This window comes from Pararge aegeria, chromosome 17 (genome assembly GCF_905163445.1).
Source record: "Pararge aegeria chromosome 17, ilParAegt1.1, whole genome shotgun sequence".
Lineage (NCBI taxonomy): Eukaryota > Metazoa > Arthropoda > Insecta > Lepidoptera > Nymphalidae > Pararge > Pararge aegeria.
The window spans coordinates 10,120,471-10,136,122 of NC_053196.1; the positions used below are offsets into that span (position 1 = coordinate 10,120,471).

A 15,652-nucleotide genomic window follows, 5' to 3' on the forward strand; every position below is an offset into this window, starting at 1 on the left:
AACTTGTTTCGCAAAGTGCTTTGCTAATCCATGAAAAAACCGGCACGCGGTATGAGACAAAAGACCCTATCGCTTTATCTCGTTTATTTACAAGACGTATACATAAGTTGTTCTCTTACTTGTGTGAATGCGACGGATGCCATCCATTTGTCTATTTACTTCTCTGTCTACGCAATTTTGACTAGTTTTTGACACAGAAATGTCACAGAAAATCAAACGAAATGCCAAATACCTAAGCCAATTGGATGAATCGATTTTGAAGTTTGAACTTTGAAAGAAACTAACAAAAAAGAAAGAACCTGGTCTGTACTCTGTAGTATGAACTATTGTGATGATATGTCACTGACCACTGTGGAGCTCAAATAAATTTTACACAGCAACATATTTATCGGGAAAAGATGAACATATTTTTATACTTAATTCTACTAGTATAGAGCTAATCTACTTCATATTAAAAGTAATTGTACAGACATCGATAGAAAAAACATGTTTTTGAAAAGTGTAAGTGTAATCTTTTGCACTAAGTTTTAAAACAATATCTGACTACGGTAACTGTGAAAGTAACCTTAGGCAGTTGAGCACAATTACTAAAAAAATAATGTTCTTTATCTTATTTTAGCAACTTCGAGCACTTTTGTGCAGAGGACGTAGAAAAAAAATAACAAGTTTAGTCATAGTTTTGATATTTTTGATAAATGCTATGTTCTATGTAAGTTTAGAGTTATACAATATTATAAAGAAAAGGAATAAAGAGCCATGGTACAAGAGGTAAAGTTATATTAAACAATAAATAGTGAAACATGCTAATATAAATTAGTTTTAGCTCCTTAAATTTTTTTTTATGTGTGTTTACAGTTTACACTATGATCAAGACTCCTATGTAGACAAGACTGGTATGAGAGTTATTGTAGGACATTATGTAGGAGGAAACTCTGGAGGTAGTTTATCTGAAGGTATGTGACTCAATGAAAAATAAAGTTAATTTAATTTACATTCACTCAGGCTGGAAGTTAAGATTAACATTATTCTTCCTCTCAGATCCTGGGAAAATATTTGGAAAATGAACCTTGCAAAAGATATGTCACATAAAAGTTTACCTTAATTAAAAAGAACAACTCTGAGATTCTTTCAGGCTTCTTATCAGTAATATCAGCATTCCATCCTTTACTTATTTTATTCCATTATTTAATTTTTAAAAGAGTTTGTAAGGGAATGCTACTTGAAATAAAGAATATATATAAAAAAAGATTGCATCTATTGTATACTGCATTGATTTTGTGCATTTTATAGGATTTCCATCCACATTTCCACATTGCATACTGCTTAGATCTATAATTGTAGAGCGGAGTAGCAGTTAAAATTTATAGACACTGTTTCACCATTAATATCAAATATCTTGGGTGTTATGAGCATATTTATCCTACTCACACACTTCAGTGTATAAATGTATGATTCATAAGTATCTTCATTAAACATGTTTGAATAAAGAAGTTTTGAGTTAAGAAACAATTCAATTAGGCAAGTCTAAATTTCAATATGATTCTAATAAGAAATTATAAATCCAAAGTCTGGTGTTTAGATTATGACATAAAATTAAAAAAAAAAGGGTATTACAATACCCTTTTTTTCTGAGAATAATTTTAATTCAATGATTTTTTTTTAAATATAATTACAGAAATATGACATATAATAACTATTTCTGTTTTTCCAAAGATGTGATCAATACAAACCATTATGCACCAGTAGAAGGGGCTGGTGAAGGTGGAAGGCCAGTCCAATTATCCCAAAGAGAGATCATACCAGCACGTGATCTTTATTCTCTGCATTCATACAATATAGTTGTCAGTGATAGAATATCAATTAACAGAAGTCTTCCTGATATGCGCAGTGAGAGGTGAGATGCATGGTTCATACCTAAGTTTTGTACTTGTTGATTATTTCATTATTTGCTGATTCATCAATACAGAATTAATAATCCCAATTTAAAGAGAATAATGAAAATAAACTTTATTGTACACCTAACAGGATTGAAATTATAAACAAAACAACACTAAATAAAACACAGGTACAATGGGCGGCCTTATCGCTAAAAAGCGATCTCTGCCAGTTAACCCAACAAAGGAAAGGGTAAAAAAACACTTATACTTAAGGGTTAGGTTGTACACAACCTAATTTTTGGGTAGTGGTGATAGCCGAATATATAATATATTAGGTTAATACTAAAACTAGCTCTTGCACTTTCGTTTCTTTTGGTATTTAAAAAAAAACAGGAATTGTTTTACCCAGAATAAAAAGTATTCTTTGGTAACAATGCAAGATATCCCATGGAAAATTCCATCGATATTAGTTTAGCTGTGAAGACAAGGGCATTTTTTTTAAAGCAGCAGACAATGTTTCCATAAGTATTTCCAGGAGAAAGAATCCTGTATCCATCTACAGGTTGAAGGTTACATATATAGTCTAGCTTATCTCCGTAAGGGTAGGGTAGGATGCTATTTAAACTGGAAGTGAGCTAAAAAGCAGTTTGGATACAATAGAAAATACAGCATTTCAACTATCAAATGACTGTAGAGTCCACTTGCAATTGTTCAAAAGTTTTGATGAATTGATTTAATTTACGAACATAATTTTGAGGTATTGTTTGTTTAATGATGGTCATAATTTTGCAGCTGTAGGAGTATTCTATATAACTTGGGTGATCTGCCAACAGCGAGTGTAATTATAGTCTTCCATAATGAAGCCTGGTCTACTCTGATGAGAACTGTGATGTCAGTTTTGATTAGAACTCCAGTAGTATTACTAAAACAGGCAAGTACATGTTGCTAAAATCTACTACTAAAACTAACGTTTAGAAATCGGTATCCACTCTACTATTTGTAGCTTTACTTTTCAGACCCAACCATTTAATTTCGAGATTAGTGTGAACACCATTATCACTTTAGTCATGTACTTTTGTATTTCAGATTATTCTAGTGGACGACGCAAGTGAAAGAAAGTATTTAGGTCAAGAATTAGAAGATGCTGTAGCTAGATTAAACAAAGTAAAGCTATTAAGAAGTGTAAATCGAACCGGTTTGGTGGGTGCAAGGCTTATGGGCGCTCGGGTGGCTACAGGAAATGTTTTGGTATTTCTCGACGCACATTGTGAGGCAAGTGTTTTGTGTTATTAAAGTAAACTTTTGCATAAAATCAATTTTGAAAGTGGGAATGTCGCAAGTCGAGTGGTGCCAAGCCATTCCACGATAGTATGTCTTTTCCACCTTAAGCTTCGACGACTGCTCTGGCGCAGTGGTTTTGACTGGCGATACAAAGTGGGAATTTATTTATTTGTTTATATATTTAAACACCCAGAGAGAAATTACAGTTTCCGAGTCGTTTCCCCAAGCTACATTGATTACACTTAATTAAATAAAAAAAAAATATAACACACATGAGCAGAAATAACAATTTTAAATGCACAAGTACAAATTTTTTTTTTTGTTTGGTTGGGTGTGAGAGACGTCTAGTCCCAAATTGTCTCGAACTGACTCATTAATAAAGCTCAGTGCTTGAGCCAACCGTTCCTTTTCGGCTAGCCTTGTCCTACAACAATAAGCCTAGCCATCCGGCAGCCCTACAGATTCTCAATAGGATCGATTATTTTGTTTGTCCCTATTGCCAGTTATAAATTGTGGCTCCAAAACATGGTCGCGAACTTCATAAGAAAGCTCAGAGTCGCTGAGCAAGCATAGAAGCCGTGTGCTGCGTGTCAAAATCAGAAATGAGAACATCCGTAGAAGAACCAGAGTTGCGACATAGCTAAACGAGTTCCAACTGTGGAGGACTGTCGAAGTACTTACAAAATAATAATGTCCAGCAGTTTATATCTATCGGTTGAAGTGATGAATATTATAAAACTTTTAATTGTTTAAAAAAAAGTAATAATAAGCTACACTATTACTGACAGTAAGTTCTGTTGCTTTAGCATACTAAAACGATGCTTCTTATAAACCAATTAAGGATCCTAAGGTTGCCTGGCAGAGACCGCTATTTAGCGATATGACCGCCTTTTGTATCCTGCTTCATTCTTCATATGTTTGTTCTTTTTTTTTTCGCGTTTTTCTGAGTGGTGTACAAATAAAGGGTATAAATAAAATATGCGTTTAATAAACTGCCACAGCCCCTTCTTGACTACCTCACCACGTATCATTAGGTTAGATCTCAGTCCGTTTATTGTGTAATATCAAATAAATATTTTTTCTTAGCAGATGAGTGTCATTTGAATTTTTATTACATTCCCAGGTCACGCAAGGATGGATCGAGCCACTGTTAGACAGAGCGGGAAGTGATGACGTGTTTATCTGTCCACACATTGACCTCCTCTCGGACGACACATTAGCATACACAAAAAGCATTGACGCGCACTGGGGCGCGTTCAGTTGGCGATTACATTTCCGTTGGCTAATGCCGAGCAATGAGGTAATGATAAACAAATCTAAAAACCCTTCAAAACCGTACCCAACACCGGCGATGGCTGGAGGTCTATTCGCCGTAAGAAAGAGCCTATTTTGGCGTTTAGGTGGATACGATGAAGGTATGATTATATGGGGTGCTGAGAATCTCGAACTTTCTTGGCGCGCATGGCAATGCGGTGCGCGAATAGAAATATCACCATGCTCCAGAGTAGGTCACATTTTCAGGAGGCACAGTCCATACAAATATCCAGGAGGGGTCGCCAAAGTGCTCAATTCGAATTTAGCTCGAGCAGCAACAGTTTGGATGGACGAATGGGCTGATTTCTTCTTCAAGTTCAATCCTTCTATAGCTGCGATCCGCGATACCCAGAGTGTGGCAGACAGAGTAGAGTTGCGCAAGAGTTTAAACTGTAAAAGCTTTAAATGGTATTTGGATAACGTGTGGCCGCAAAACTTCTTCCCGAACAGCGAGCGCTGGTTTGGAAGAATACGTAACGACAAAGGAAGTTGTATAGGAGTGGTTGCTGGAACGCCTGGACTCGGTGGTCCTGCATCAGGGATAAATTGCGGCAGTGACCTAGATCTTGACAGGTTATTAGTTTATACGCTCGAAGGAAAAGTTATGGCCGACGAAGGTTTGTGCTTAGAGCAGGGAAACGGCAGGGCGGTGTGGAAAACTTGCAGTAATAGCAAAAAACAAATATGGCAGCAAAAGGGTCCAAGGTTAAAAACAGTGGATGGTCTTTGCCTGACCTTGGTAGCTAGTGACAGTAAAGATGGTGGTGATCCGTTAACGGCTAAACGATGCTTGAACGAGAGCAGGCAAATTTGGCATTTTGAGAGAGTGCCTTGGCGTTGATATGTGATATTATGAATATTCGTACAAATTTTAGGAACAATATAATTTAGTTTAACATACAAGTTACAATTTGAATACAATCAAAGTGATATTTCAGTATATGATCTGATTATTTATAATATAAGTTTTTTTACTGGTTGTTAGCATGTACTCAATCTTTTGCTTGCTGAATAGTTTATGTGTAGAGTCTATATAATATATATCCTCATAGTCATCATTGACATCCCATTAGCGGCCTATTACTGGTGAATTACACTATATTTAGGTGACGCACCCCTGCTTGCGGCGCTTGTGTTTGGCTGGCTCGGCTATATTTGCCGACAGGTACTCTCAACGAGAAAGCGGTGATAGCCTAATGGTTAGGATTTTGGCCTCCCTTTCGGAGAGACCGAGCTAAATCCCTGGCACTCACCTATGAATTATCGAAGTTATGTGCGTTTTAATCAAGGTTTCAAGGGGAGTTTTAAGGGTATAACGTACAAGACTCACCCCTACTCCTGCAACTTGCTGATGTCAGTTTGTTGTTTGTTTGTTAAACCATTAAAATGATTAGGATGATCGAGGTTAGTTCAAAGTTTACAATCTAGCAGATTATCATCATCAGCCGCCTATTAACGTTCCACTGCTGAGCACCTCCTCTCTCATTGAAGGGATAGGTTTAGAGCGTAGACCCACCACGCTGCTCCAATGCGGGTATGTTGGCTTTACGACAATTACCACAAGCAAGTGATAATCTCTTCGGGACACCGCCGATTTCCTAACACGGGCTGGTACTGATAATGTTTAAAAGAAAAACACCATACCATAAAATTTTGGCCCCACCTGGGATTCGAACCCAGCACCTCGTGAAACGTATTTGAACATGCTAACCACTAGACAAACGAGGCAGTTCATACAATATTATTCACATACTAAATTAATATATACAACTAATAAATACCTTTTTGATATAATATGGATACATCCAGGTTAACTGATCTGCTTGATCAACCCACGGATAACCGCTTGGATCACAAGCGTTAATATTGCTCATTATATTGAATTAAAGAGAAAGTTAAGAGTAGAGCAAGTCGCGATGTTCCTAGTATCGTTTTATTTGCCAATTTTGGTATACAGCCGAACCATTATTATGGATAAATTTACAAGCAAGGTTTTACCTTACCCAAATATAACTGGCTAAATAAAATGTGTGTGATTCACACACGCGGGGTTCAGTACCAAGGTTCATTTTGAATATTACTACTTGGTATTAACATTATTAGGATCGGCCAAGAACATAAAAAAACTATATTTCTAGTACGGTGATGTACTTCAATTTAAAACTTGCAATAGAAACGCACATGCTGTGGCACTATGCCGGTTTATGAGATACAGCTCGCTGACGGACGGGCGGACAGACGGATAGATAGATTGCGGAGTCTGGCCTAGTAAAACGGATCTGTTGGCACCCTCGGGTAGGGAATCCTAAAAATGTATGTCGGTTCCTGAATTTATATATACACATTTGTACGTATGTATTTAATTTACTAATACAGTATTGTAAATCGAACACTAACTGTGATTATATTTTTTTACTAAAAAATAGATAATAAAATGTTGTCAACTAATTTAATGACCTAGTTATAATCTGTTAGGATTCCTATTTTTTTTATGATTTTTTTTTGTTTATTGGTTGTCAAATTATTACAAATAGGCAATAGGCGTGTTATTATACTTAACTACTTTTTGTAAGATTAAATTTTTTTTTGTAAATTAACCTTTTCTTTATTATTTATGAAATCAGTGAATTATCTCACAGTGAGAAATTTTGTGTTATAATTCGGTCGTTTAATAAATGTGTTCCGGGCAGGTCGATATTAAATGGACGATGTAACATTTACTAAGCGACGTTGCTTGGAGATAAAAATATTTTTAATGTTAATTTTCCATCCTAATGCATGATTATAAAACTAATATTGCGCTAAATGAAATGTTATATAAATGAGAAACCAGTTATCCTTATGAATCCGTTACCGACCGCCTTAGTCCAACACGCCAAGTGCGGATTGTTAGACTTCACATGCCTCACCATAGTGAACAAGTCTCTGGCTTGCAAGTCCCACACTATGTTTTCCTTCATCACTATCGCAAGTAATATTTCCAGAATCGCGTGTAAAAAACAATATTTTGTAAAACTTCATACTGGACTACCTGCGTGGATGCAGGCCGCTCCCCTCACATGACCCATAAGCTAGAACAATTCTAAAGATTGTAAACTGTAAAATGATGCTGAAAAAGAGCAATTTGCTGAGTTTCTTGCCGGCTCTTCTCGGTAGGCTCGGCGATCCGAACCGGTGGAAGAGACTCTACAAATAGACTGACTTGACATTTTAAAAGTGCATAAACTAGGCCTACTCGAATAAATTAAGTTTGATGTTTTATATGACCAACTGACATGGGTCAGGAACACATTCATTCAACGGCTGATTTATAATATGTGCTTTACATAATTATTATTTATATAAAATCTAGAATAGTAAGTAAACATTATTATTAATTGTATATTAACGACAAATAACTCCCGAAAAGACTAAAGCATTTATTAATATTTGAGACACACGTACTTGTATAATCGCTAGTCTGTATATGGTGTTAATGTGTTGAACTTGTTAAAACTAGGCATATTTTTGTCAAAAATGTATTTGTAGTAGGTAAATTTTTGCACATTAGTGTACATTTTTAAAAGAAAAAGTTTTTTTTGATCTGCAACATAAAACACAAGAAATACAAAAATAAAAAAGGTAGAACTGAAAAATTAAAAAACTTGGTAACAACTAAACCTACTTCTAAATCAACTGCTTCCATATGCCGCAGAAACAAAATTACATGACATGACGCAGCATAGTGCTGCAAATTTTTAAATAAAAACCTGAGCGCTGTTATTCTGGCGAAACCGAAAATCGCCTTTTTGAGATGCGTTTACCAAAATGCCAGTTCGGATTACAAGTTGATCTGAGTAATTTTGTCATTTAAAAAAAATATAAGTATCAATTAGTATGATATTCAAGATTGTCCCAAAAACATACCACATGTTTTACGGATTTTACCAGGCTAAGCTTGTTGCGAGCTCGCCGTGAGACAATAAGGTCTACCACTTTCTCTTCCTATTTCTTTTAGACATAACGAGAAAATTGGTAGACTATACCATGGCACGCAAGTTAGCCCTACAAGTCCCGTACCTGTAGATTCCTGGTAGAGTTATGTTAGCTAATGTAATTATGACGTAAACATAATATGTATGAGAATTTCAATTTTACGTCTCCTTAAACTGTTAATGATGGTATCAATTCTGTTAACGCAAATCTCAAAACTTACCTAAAGTAGTGCTTTCCTTATTTACGGCTAACATTGTGACAAGGAGAGCACTATTCTTACTCATAGGAATGTTAAATTAGTTAGTTAAGATATTTATGTGCAATAAAATCGGAACCATTATCTTCTTATAGCTCTAAAGCATATAAAACGAAATAACACTGTCTTACTATGTGACTAATGCCCGTTTTCTTTAACGACGAACAAGGCAATTTCTAAATAAGTAACGCCTAATCTAAGGAGATTCCTAGGGATGCATCAACCGTTCACTAATAGTTATCACTTAAGGGTTGGTGAAACGTTTTTTATAGACATCGCCTAAATCAGTAGGCACCGGGCATAAGCATATAATTTTTTAACTAAGCGTACAGGGTGTCCATAATATAATATTTTAGGTTGATATTTTCTACCTGCGTTTACTTATTCATGCTTCCTAGTATTGTAACTAGATGGCACTTTTTCGATTTAATAAATATATTAATATAGGTAACTTTCACGCGGTCGAATAAGTAAACGGAGGTTGAAATTCTCACACTAGGTACTCCATTAAGGAGCGTGCAGTTACTCAATACCAATAAAACGCAGGCAATAGCTAGTATTAAATATTTACAAGGTTGTGTTAACATCACAGGGAAAAATGTATTTAATTTTATACCACGGTGCTTAACGAATGTTTTTATTAACACAGTATATTCACTTTTGTAGTTCATATTTTTATTAAAGTTAACACGAGTTTTTGTATTTTCTTCTTTTATTCTAAGACCCGCAATTACAAAGTACAAAATTAGGAAATTGATTCTAGGTGGGCGACATAAAAGCTACTGTATAAAAAATAGACCCGTTGTTATCGCTGCAACTTGCTAAATGCATACAACAACGGTCCTGTTAAATCACTCATTATGTAGGTTTCTCTTTATACTCAGGCATCCCTTTTCGTTAACCAATCTTTTTGATGCTCTAAATAAATTTTTAGTATAATTCAATTCGTTTGCAACGAACGTATTTTAAAGTTAAACCGACTAAAGTTCGCCTATTTACCGTGAGTTGAAATACTACAGGCTGCGGTTTTGCTTGGTTACAATTATAAGGATCCCGGGTCTACAGACATACGTTTGTGTTTACAGAATACAGAGTTTGTCGCTCACCTACGAAAATTATCAACCCAAGTTCTGGAAATCGGATAATGTTAAGAAAATAGCTATTAACAGGACGGAAATTCACCTTAGGATAAAGTATAAAACCGCTGACACTAATAGGATATTTATAGGCGCTTGGTCTTTCTTCGCAAAGTTACAGTTATCGCCGTAACAAATAAAACAGCGAGCGTCACTGTGCCCTCGAGCTCGTTCTACTGCGACGAGTGCGTTGCAGACTGAGTCTACTTGTGCTTTTGGCACACATCCTCGTATTGTGTCCACTGTATTTCCAACTGTAACAAGTTTCAAATAACAAGATTTTTAGTTGCATATTGGATTAACTAAAGGTGGAACTAAATAGAGGTTTAGATTGTTATAAATTTCGATCAATAATGTAATGAAATAGGATCCCGTTTTTGTTTAAAAAACCGAACGAATATAGGTAACTTCCAATTCGTGAGTGAAATTTCGCACGTCTCATATATTATTAAATTCAATTCAATTCTCGTAGGTTTCGGTTAGTCTACGATGGTAGCGGGCTAATCTGTTAGAGTATGGCAATTATATTAAACCCATACGCGTTATATTTGAATTTAGAAATGCATCTTTACATTTTCGTGCTTAACTATGTAGTTTTAAATTTCTTGAATGAAATAATGAATTTCTTTTGGGTTTTTGTAAAAAAAATATTAAGGAGATGTCAGTTTTATAAAGAGTTTGGTTAGGTTCATCAATATTTCTTTATTATTTTACGACACAGCTGGATGTGTGTGAGTTTGGTACTTACAGGACTTATCATCCGGTGTTGCTATCATTTTTAAGCATCGCATTTCTATAGGTATAATTGAACCCGTAGACGGTGGAGGATGCCCAAGATTGTGCACCCATTGTGCTGACACCCAGTTGGATGGGTTGCATTCTACCGAGGACCCTTCCCAAACTGTTTCCTGAGGATGACAACCTAAGCATCGTCGATAGATGCAGCTTTCTGAAGACACTGAAACCGAAAATCAACTTTAATAACTAGTGTATTATAGTTAATGGATACATTAAAATGCTTTTTTGCTTTGCTCGCTTAAATATTGAGGTTAACATGACGAATTAATTTGGTCCGCTCTCGTACATACTCCGGTAATTTTTAAACAATCGCAAGGATTAATGAAAGTCCGATAACCTGTCATGTTTATTCGTACTACACTTGACTTATGACATTTTTGCAGCGTGTCGAATCGGATTGTGCAGCAGCCTTCTCGCCCGGAACAGATAGACCCGTGTAATGAGTGCTCCAGAGCGCAGTTTACGTTTGTTTTAAGGCTGCAATCATACGTCATTTTCTCGCGTTTCGCACCGTTTTACCGGCCATCAGAACATTCGGATCTGAACCGCACGTATGATACATGATTATCGAAAGCGAGAGAATCTGCTCAGAGTGTATCGTTATGCAGTTGATTTCTTTGCTTTGCTTTCTTTGGCTTGTATTTTTATTAACGCTTCTGTGTGCTTCCTCATCTATTAAACTGTTTACCTTTTCCAATTAAAAGTAATTATATTGCTGTGCTTTTATATCACAAATAAAAATCGCTATTTGCTTATAATGCATGCTAAATTAAATTTAAGATAGTAAAACTGAAGTGCTATTTTAGAATTATTGCTCTTATAAAGCAATAAATAAATATAGATAAAAGTCTATATTTATTTATTGCCTTATTAACGTGGAATGTGAATTTTAATACGACCTTGTTTACAAATAGGCAGCGTTGCTGTTACCAACCGAAAAAGGTTTTTTTGAGCAATCTAAAATTATCATTATACTTTTAAATCACAGCTTGAATAGTTCGTCAAACGATGAAGATAAACTCTTACGTTGGGATTAAGCAGTTACAAGCAGCTAAAATAATATGACTAATAGGAATGGAAGGTATCTTACAGAAATTAATATTATAATTTTATTGTCTTTTACATATGAATGTGCTGTTGGTGTTAGGGCACAAATCCTTCTTATTTGGGACCCACCACGCTATTCCAAAACTGGTTGGCATGTTTTATTAAAGTTTGTATCACATGTAAGTGACGATAACCGCAATTGACAGCGTAATTCCGAGACACGAGGGTGCTTAACGCTTATTCCCTAACTTCGGACTTTTACTTTACAGTAAAATCTGGTAATCCCTAGTCAAACTTATTGCCATAATGTAGGTGTCCTGTCTATCTATCATATAAATTAAACTAGAAATTTTGGTTATGAAAGGGAGTTCATAAAGCCCTAGAACTTAATCAAGCGACCTTCAAAGATTCATTGATGCGAGAAAAGATCGCCCATCGTCAGAGAAAGTGTATGATCGACGTTTGACATAATTGTTCACAAATAACGTGTTCACCTTGTCTAGATTGTAACATAATACGAGGAGATATTTATCGAGAGATACTTACCCACCTAGCCAATAGCCACAGCGATAACTTGCTTTCACGGTAGAAAAGTTGACTATGAAATATATTGTTTACGTATTCGGCAAATTAAACAATAACCTAATGTTATTGTTTTATTTAAACGTAAAAATAACCCTAACCACTGGGCTTCAGCAGCCTCAATTTCGGGGGTTCGAGTTCAATCCTCGGATTGCCGCTCTTCCTGTTTGGAGCTAGTTTAAAGCTTTTAAAATATAACTTGCTTAAACGGTGAAGGAAAACATCATGGAAACCTGCATGCCTAAGAGTTCCCTATAACGTTCTTAAATGCGTGTGAAGTCTCCAACTCGCCATTGTCCAGCGTGGTTAACCCCATCTCATGCTCAAAGGAGATCCGTGTACTGTTTTATTTCATAAATATAAAATGAGTCTTGATCTTGAATTCCGTAGCATTGCCCCAAAGCATAATCCCGTATCGTATACTGGATGCAACGTACCCATGATATGCCAGTAATGTTGTACTTTTATAAGCAATTTTTGAAATTCTTCTGAGAGCAAATACAAACGTTATTGATGTGAGAAATATATCCCATATAACTATAGCAACTAAATAGTGACGTACAGTGTATACATTAATTATTACATTAATTACACGCGTTAAACGCTATCTATTCCAACTGCGATATGGCTGATTATCATTTGTAACACTAACCTAAATTCAAAACTAGTGGTACTCATCATAAAAACTTTAAACCCACGCATCGTGGTGACACGGCGCGGCGCATTGTTACAATGTAAATAAGATTGTCAACAGTGAATTAAATAAATATTTATTAACCGGTAGTTGTAAAGCGAGATGCGTCTGGTCCATTGTGTATTAACAGGGACGCGGGCGGTTGGAGTTTGTTAATTCTTAACGATGGTCCAAACTAAAAGTATGTAACGAAACTCAGTAGTTACACAATTGAATGTTGCAAACAGCTATAGCTTTATATTATTTTTTATTGGTAATCATTTAATATATTAAAAATTACTTTAATTTTGTTTTTTAAATTAAATATTTAACTAACTAAACATACCTAATTAAATCTATCCTACAGATTACCCTAATGCGATAGACAAGGTTACTAACTACCATCTATACTTCTATACTAATATTATAATTAGGAAAGATTTATTTGTTTGTTTGTATCGAGTGGGCTTCGAAAGTACTGTACCGATTTTAACTATTTCTTTACCAAAAGACAGCTGAACTATGACGAAGTAACACAGGTTATAATATTATATTATTTAAATTGGAGATCCTTAAATTAAATTTTATTAAGTAACATATAATAATAAATAAACAAATAAAATTAAATTGCAATTAAGTAACCCTAGGACGCAAAATTTTGCCTATGAAATTCAATACTTTGCGTGCGCCTATTGATAACACTAAAATTATGTATTACATAATTAAAATAATCGTTATACCTACAAAAAGTGTATCTAACTACGTAACGGGAATTATCTAACTATCATAGTTAAGTCGAATTAGAAGCTTTAGTGTTAAAAAAAATTATTAGATCGCCGGTACAAACAAACGTGGGTTAGGTGCATTAGTATCGCAGTATTAATTCCTATTCAAATGAATGGTTTAATCTCCAGTAAAATTTTTATTAGATCGTTCAAATTTGACATTTAATTTAAAAGTTATCGCCAGTTTATAAAAAATTAAGGAACCTAAACTTATACAAAACAGCTCTTTTCATATATTTTATTCTTTATATTAAGTGAATTGTTCAATTTTGATCTAAAAACTACACCTGATTTTTTTCACAAGAATAGGTACCTACAGAACTAAAAAATATCAGTCGAATTACTTACACCTATATCGAATGCCACAATTCTCTCAAATAAACTGTTCCTACGGGATGCCTTAAAAACAAAAACGGACAAAGTCGTGGGCAACCGCTATTATTCCATAAAGTACATAATGGCCTTCGTGAATTATATCGTTCGTCTCATGTTCTTACCACTTACCCAGTGATATAACTCCTGAAATAGTTAATATAAACACAAACATATCGATTCTTATACACAAAACAATGTATGGATATTACTAGAAGCGCGTCTTCACACGGGAGCGTTTATCATACTAATCTACACTGCCTTTGGTTTTATCTTTTACATGTTCGTTATCACTGGACGGTAAACTATTTCGACGTTTTCAAACGAAAAACAAAGATTGCAGGGCTAATATTAGAATGGAAATAGAACGCTCAGAAGCCTTGTTGGCTGTGAAATCTGAAGTTGAAGACAAAAATAAATTCGTGAGCTACGGATTGTTAGTCTGCGATTGCAATACGCAGAGATGCGCCACTACTCGGCATGGAAAATTTATTTCCGAATGCCATTCATACAAATAATTTGCGGCATATCGCTCTCGTTGACGTCATTATAATAACGTACTTTTATCGTCATCAAATATTGCTCTTCAGATGTCTTTGTTTGTGCTTATTACGTTTGACTAAACATCCCTTGATATAATTATCCCTTAATTGGTAATTCTTCGGAGTAATTTAGCGAATATGTGGTAAAAAATGATAATTCATCACGCATTCTATGCCGAGATGACTGATAATTGTTCTAGGATCTATTTGATAGATAAGTAATACATATTTAATTTAATTGTAATAGGGATATTTCAATGACGTAAATACTAATTTAATTCATGTCAATACTTTTTTTACCCAATATCCGAGCGGAAGCGATGCTATCGACTTACCTTTATGAATAGTGCTTCTAGGACACACTTATTTCAATATATGCAGTCATATTTTGTGTGTTATTTGTAATTGTCAATGTTTAAGTACGTATTTGAACGATTCAATTGATTTAATTGCGGGTAATTGAAGTTGTAACGGCTAGTAATATAAAAAACTATCGAAAATATAAGCATTAAATAGCCAATTCTTACCGCGGCACAAAAGCATTGGCAACCACCATTGAGGGATGGTATCGTAAAGGCAGTAGGAAGGAACTGGATGGATCACCAGCAATGTAGCAAGATAGCGTGCTAATGAAGAGGCCTTCGTCCAGCAGTGGATGCAATAGGCTGATGATTTATTTATTTATTTATTTCATTAGATATACCAACGATACACTGTATTATCATTTATCATTTTACATTATAGTTTAATGTCCGAGTACAGTTATCACTTACAGGTATACACAACATTAAAGTAAGTCCGGTTAAAAATAATTAAATTAAGTCTAAAACAAAAATAGTAAGATTAAACAAATGAAAATAATGATTAAAATTAAAATAAAAATAAAAAAATTTAAAACAATTAAGAAAAAGAATTTGAAAAATATTACTCTAAGTACAATTTCGCCTTAAAGCTAAATAAAGTGTCGTGAAAAATGTCAATGTCAGGGTTTTTTAAGTTGTTAAAAAGATTAGT

The 15,652-nt window shown here is 34.7% G+C and overlaps 2 protein-coding genes across 3 annotated transcripts; one reads left to right on the plus strand and one right to left on the minus strand.

Moving 5' to 3' along the window:
• Nucleotides 1-324: 324 nt before the first annotated feature.
• Nucleotides 325-9,405, plus strand: LOC120630857 (polypeptide N-acetylgalactosaminyltransferase 3-like). 2 transcript variants are annotated; one of them, XM_039900159.1, is made up of 7 exons: nt 325-501; nt 620-768; nt 856-953; nt 1,714-1,894; nt 2,670-2,808; nt 2,964-3,149; nt 4,282-9,405. In XM_039900159.1, exons 1-7 carry the CDS (start codon nt 487-489, stop codon nt 5,311-5,313), a joined length of 1,800 nt encoding a protein of 599 aa, XP_039756093.1. In that variant the 5' UTR covers nt 325-486; the 3' UTR covers nt 5,314-9,405. The 2 variants fall into 2 exon arrangements, with proteins under 2 accessions (XP_039756093.1, XP_039756094.1); XM_039900160.1 differs by lacking the exon at nt 620-768.
• On the minus strand, nt 9,325-14,558 carry LOC120630860. The gene is made up of 3 exons (XM_039900163.1): nt 14,229-14,558; nt 10,588-10,797; nt 9,325-10,093 (listed from the first exon to the last, which is right to left on the minus strand). Exons 1-3 carry the CDS (start codon nt 14,269-14,271, stop codon nt 9,882-9,884), a joined length of 465 nt encoding a protein of 154 aa, XP_039756097.1. The 5' UTR covers nt 14,272-14,558; the 3' UTR covers nt 9,325-9,881.
• Nucleotides 14,559-15,652: the final 1,094 nt, after the last annotated feature.